The sequence below is a fragment of the Alosa pseudoharengus genome, unplaced genomic scaffold (assembly GCF_046254945.1).
Source record: "Alosa pseudoharengus isolate Yale_2024_CS ecotype anadromous, Long Island Sound unplaced genomic scaffold, YU_APseudo_1.1 YU_APseudo_1.1_scf_16, whole genome shotgun sequence".
NCBI classification, from domain to species: Eukaryota; Metazoa; Chordata; class Actinopteri; order Clupeiformes; family Clupeidae; genus Alosa; species Alosa pseudoharengus.
The window spans coordinates 14,557,856-14,560,483 of NW_027468630.1; the positions used below are offsets into that span (position 1 = coordinate 14,557,856).

Sequence of the window (2,628 nt, forward strand, 5' to 3'; positions counted from 1 at the left end):
CTCAATACAGTATACACACACACACACACACACACACACACACACACACAAAACACAGTCGCAATGCAACACATTCTATAGGACGCATAGAACGCAGAGGACCCCCCCTCCCCCCCTTTCATTCTATAGGAAGCAGAGGAACCTACGCTAATGTGAACAGGCCTCAAGGATAGAGAACAAACAAACACAATGTGAATGAGGGATATTTACTCGGGTTCATATCAGGTGTTTGACCGCAGGGTCTCTTTGCTGAACACACACACACACACACGCACGCACGCACGCACGCACACACACACACACACACACACAGCTGCTGAGACCGGGACAGCTGCTTCACGTCAGAGCAGGAAATTAGTCTGCGTTTGGAGTTGGAGAGTAAACGGCGTTGCCTTGACAGTGGCACCGAGTAGACAGCGTAATAAGCCGCGGCTGTCAATGCCACGGATGGGAGATGGGAGATAACATCGCCTACCTGACCAGCCTGCTCCGTGAAAGACTCGGACAGCTTCACCAGGACATTCGCGTTCGCTTCTGCATTCGCAACGATGTCGATGCTTGCAACCCACTGCAACGGAAGTGAGATAAAACAAGCTATTGGAATAAAAACACATAGATCACCTATAGGCTATCCAATGCCTCCTTGCTAGAGACAGAATTTAAAATAATCCTGGTGGCAGGGGAATTATCCTGTATGGTTCATACTACCGTTTGTCACACACACTGAGAGTGGGCTACTACGGTATAGCCTACTTTAATCATTCATCTCTTGCACAGATCCTTCATACATAACTTATATTTTGACTTTTGTGAACAATTTTGATATACAATATTAAAAAAATATGGATTAATTTAACAACCTCGCGTAAATCAGTCTTTTAGATATGATCAGTTCTCCCGAGCCTGCTGATCATACTGGAAACGGAGATGCAACAAGTGCCCACCGGAGTTACTTACCCAGCCTTTGGATTTGAAATATTGCACGCAAGCCGAGCCGAGAGCTCCTCGCCCTCCGTAAACGATGACACGATTCGCTGCCGTAGCGGCCATGTTCACTCCCCTCCAGAGAAATCGCAACAATGATGAACACCGTTCATTCAACAGCGGAACACAGCCACGGAGAGAGAGAGGGAGCGAGAGAGAGAGAGAGAGAGAGAGAGAGAGAGAGAGGGACTGGCTGGTGATTGCTCCACTTCAAGGTCCACCCATTCCAGCCAGCCACACAGACCATGCTTGGAGTTGACCTACTGTAGACTACTCCGCTGTGAGCGGCCTATAATACTGTGTGTGAGTTCATATATGCATGAAGCATATGATAAAAATTGCCCAAAATAATAATAATAATAAAAACATGTAGACATGCCTGCAAGGGTCTTTATTTTCAGAGAATGTTTCGTATGTCTCCGAGATAAACATGTATTAGGCCTACTAAAAAAATTATTGAGTCAGTTTTGAACAATAATACAAATTATATTTCACCAATAACAATGCTTGATATATATCTTAGACACAATCTATCCATACAATATTAACTAAATGATTCCCATACCCCATATTATTTATTGACTATCTCCGACCACTGATTATTATTAACTGTTATAAGCTAAAAGCAGTTGCATAAAATATTTATTTTATGTATAACGTGACATTTCAGTATTAAAACAATATTATTCATGTATATTTATTGTAATATAATGTTCTTGTCAACTCTGTTATCTCTGTTATAAAACCACATAAAATCCACAAAGATTTTTAATACGCCTGCACAGAGAGATGCCACTTCCTTGGGTGCAATATTTCGGGCAGTGAGGAGTGTAGGCCTAATGCTTCTTTTTTTATTAATTTGCACAAAATGTTCAGCATACACCGACAGTACATTCATTATTTGTCAACTCTGTTATTGTGATATTGGAGTGAATCTAAATAAAAACATAATAAAAAAGTAATATGATTAAATTCCATAAAATTTGGTTAGCATAAAAGCTAGGTTGAGGTTAGCATGTGGAGTTACATTGTAAGCAGAGCCCATTTACGGAGAGCCTACTCCTTATTACAGTTTTTCACAAAACTAACACTAACACTAAACACTAAACTCCATTCTCTGAACACATTCTCAGTTGCCTGAACACATTTCTTGAATCGATCCCCCTTTTGGCAAAACCTTAAACTGTTGTCACATATAAAACACAATTTGCAGATCTCATAGACTCTTTGCGAAACTCTAAACTAGTCGTTAATGGTGACGCAATTAAGTATTTATAACACTTAATTTGTTTTTAATCGCATTAATTTTTATTTTTTTATTTTACACATCTTAGACTTGTTCTGTTATCAACAATCCTCTTTGGCTGCTACTATTTTGACCCTTTGATGCACCGTTTCTTGTCCTCAAACTGCTAGACACTTCCTAGTAGCCTAGGCTTCTGCCTAGTCCTGCTTCTGTCATGGAGATAATAAAAACCAATGCAATTCTGAACTTTCGACTTTCAATTAGGCTACCCACTAAACATTAGACATGTGATGGGCATGCAGATCATGTATGTTCCATCCGTCGGTCTAAGACCAATTCTGGACGTCTACACGACGTGCAAACTAGGTCCGCTATTTGGATGTCTAACCATGACCCCA

General features: G+C 40.8%; 1 protein-coding gene across 1 annotated transcript in view; it reads right to left on the reverse strand.

Annotated features, from left to right (window-relative positions):
* The window catches only part of LOC143125580 (dihydropteridine reductase-like), a 21,302-nt gene extending 20,194 nt beyond the window's left edge, over positions 1-1,108 (reverse strand). The window contains exons 1-2 of the mRNA XM_076287191.1: positions 958-1,108; positions 476-568 (exon numbers count right to left, since the gene is read on the reverse strand). Of these exons, the coding sequence (XP_076143306.1) occupies positions 476-568; positions 958-1,050 (186 nt within the window). The 5' untranslated portion in view covers positions 1,051-1,108. The remainder of the gene's footprint in view (positions 1-475; positions 569-957) is intronic.
* Positions 1,109-2,628: the final 1,520 nt, after the last annotated feature.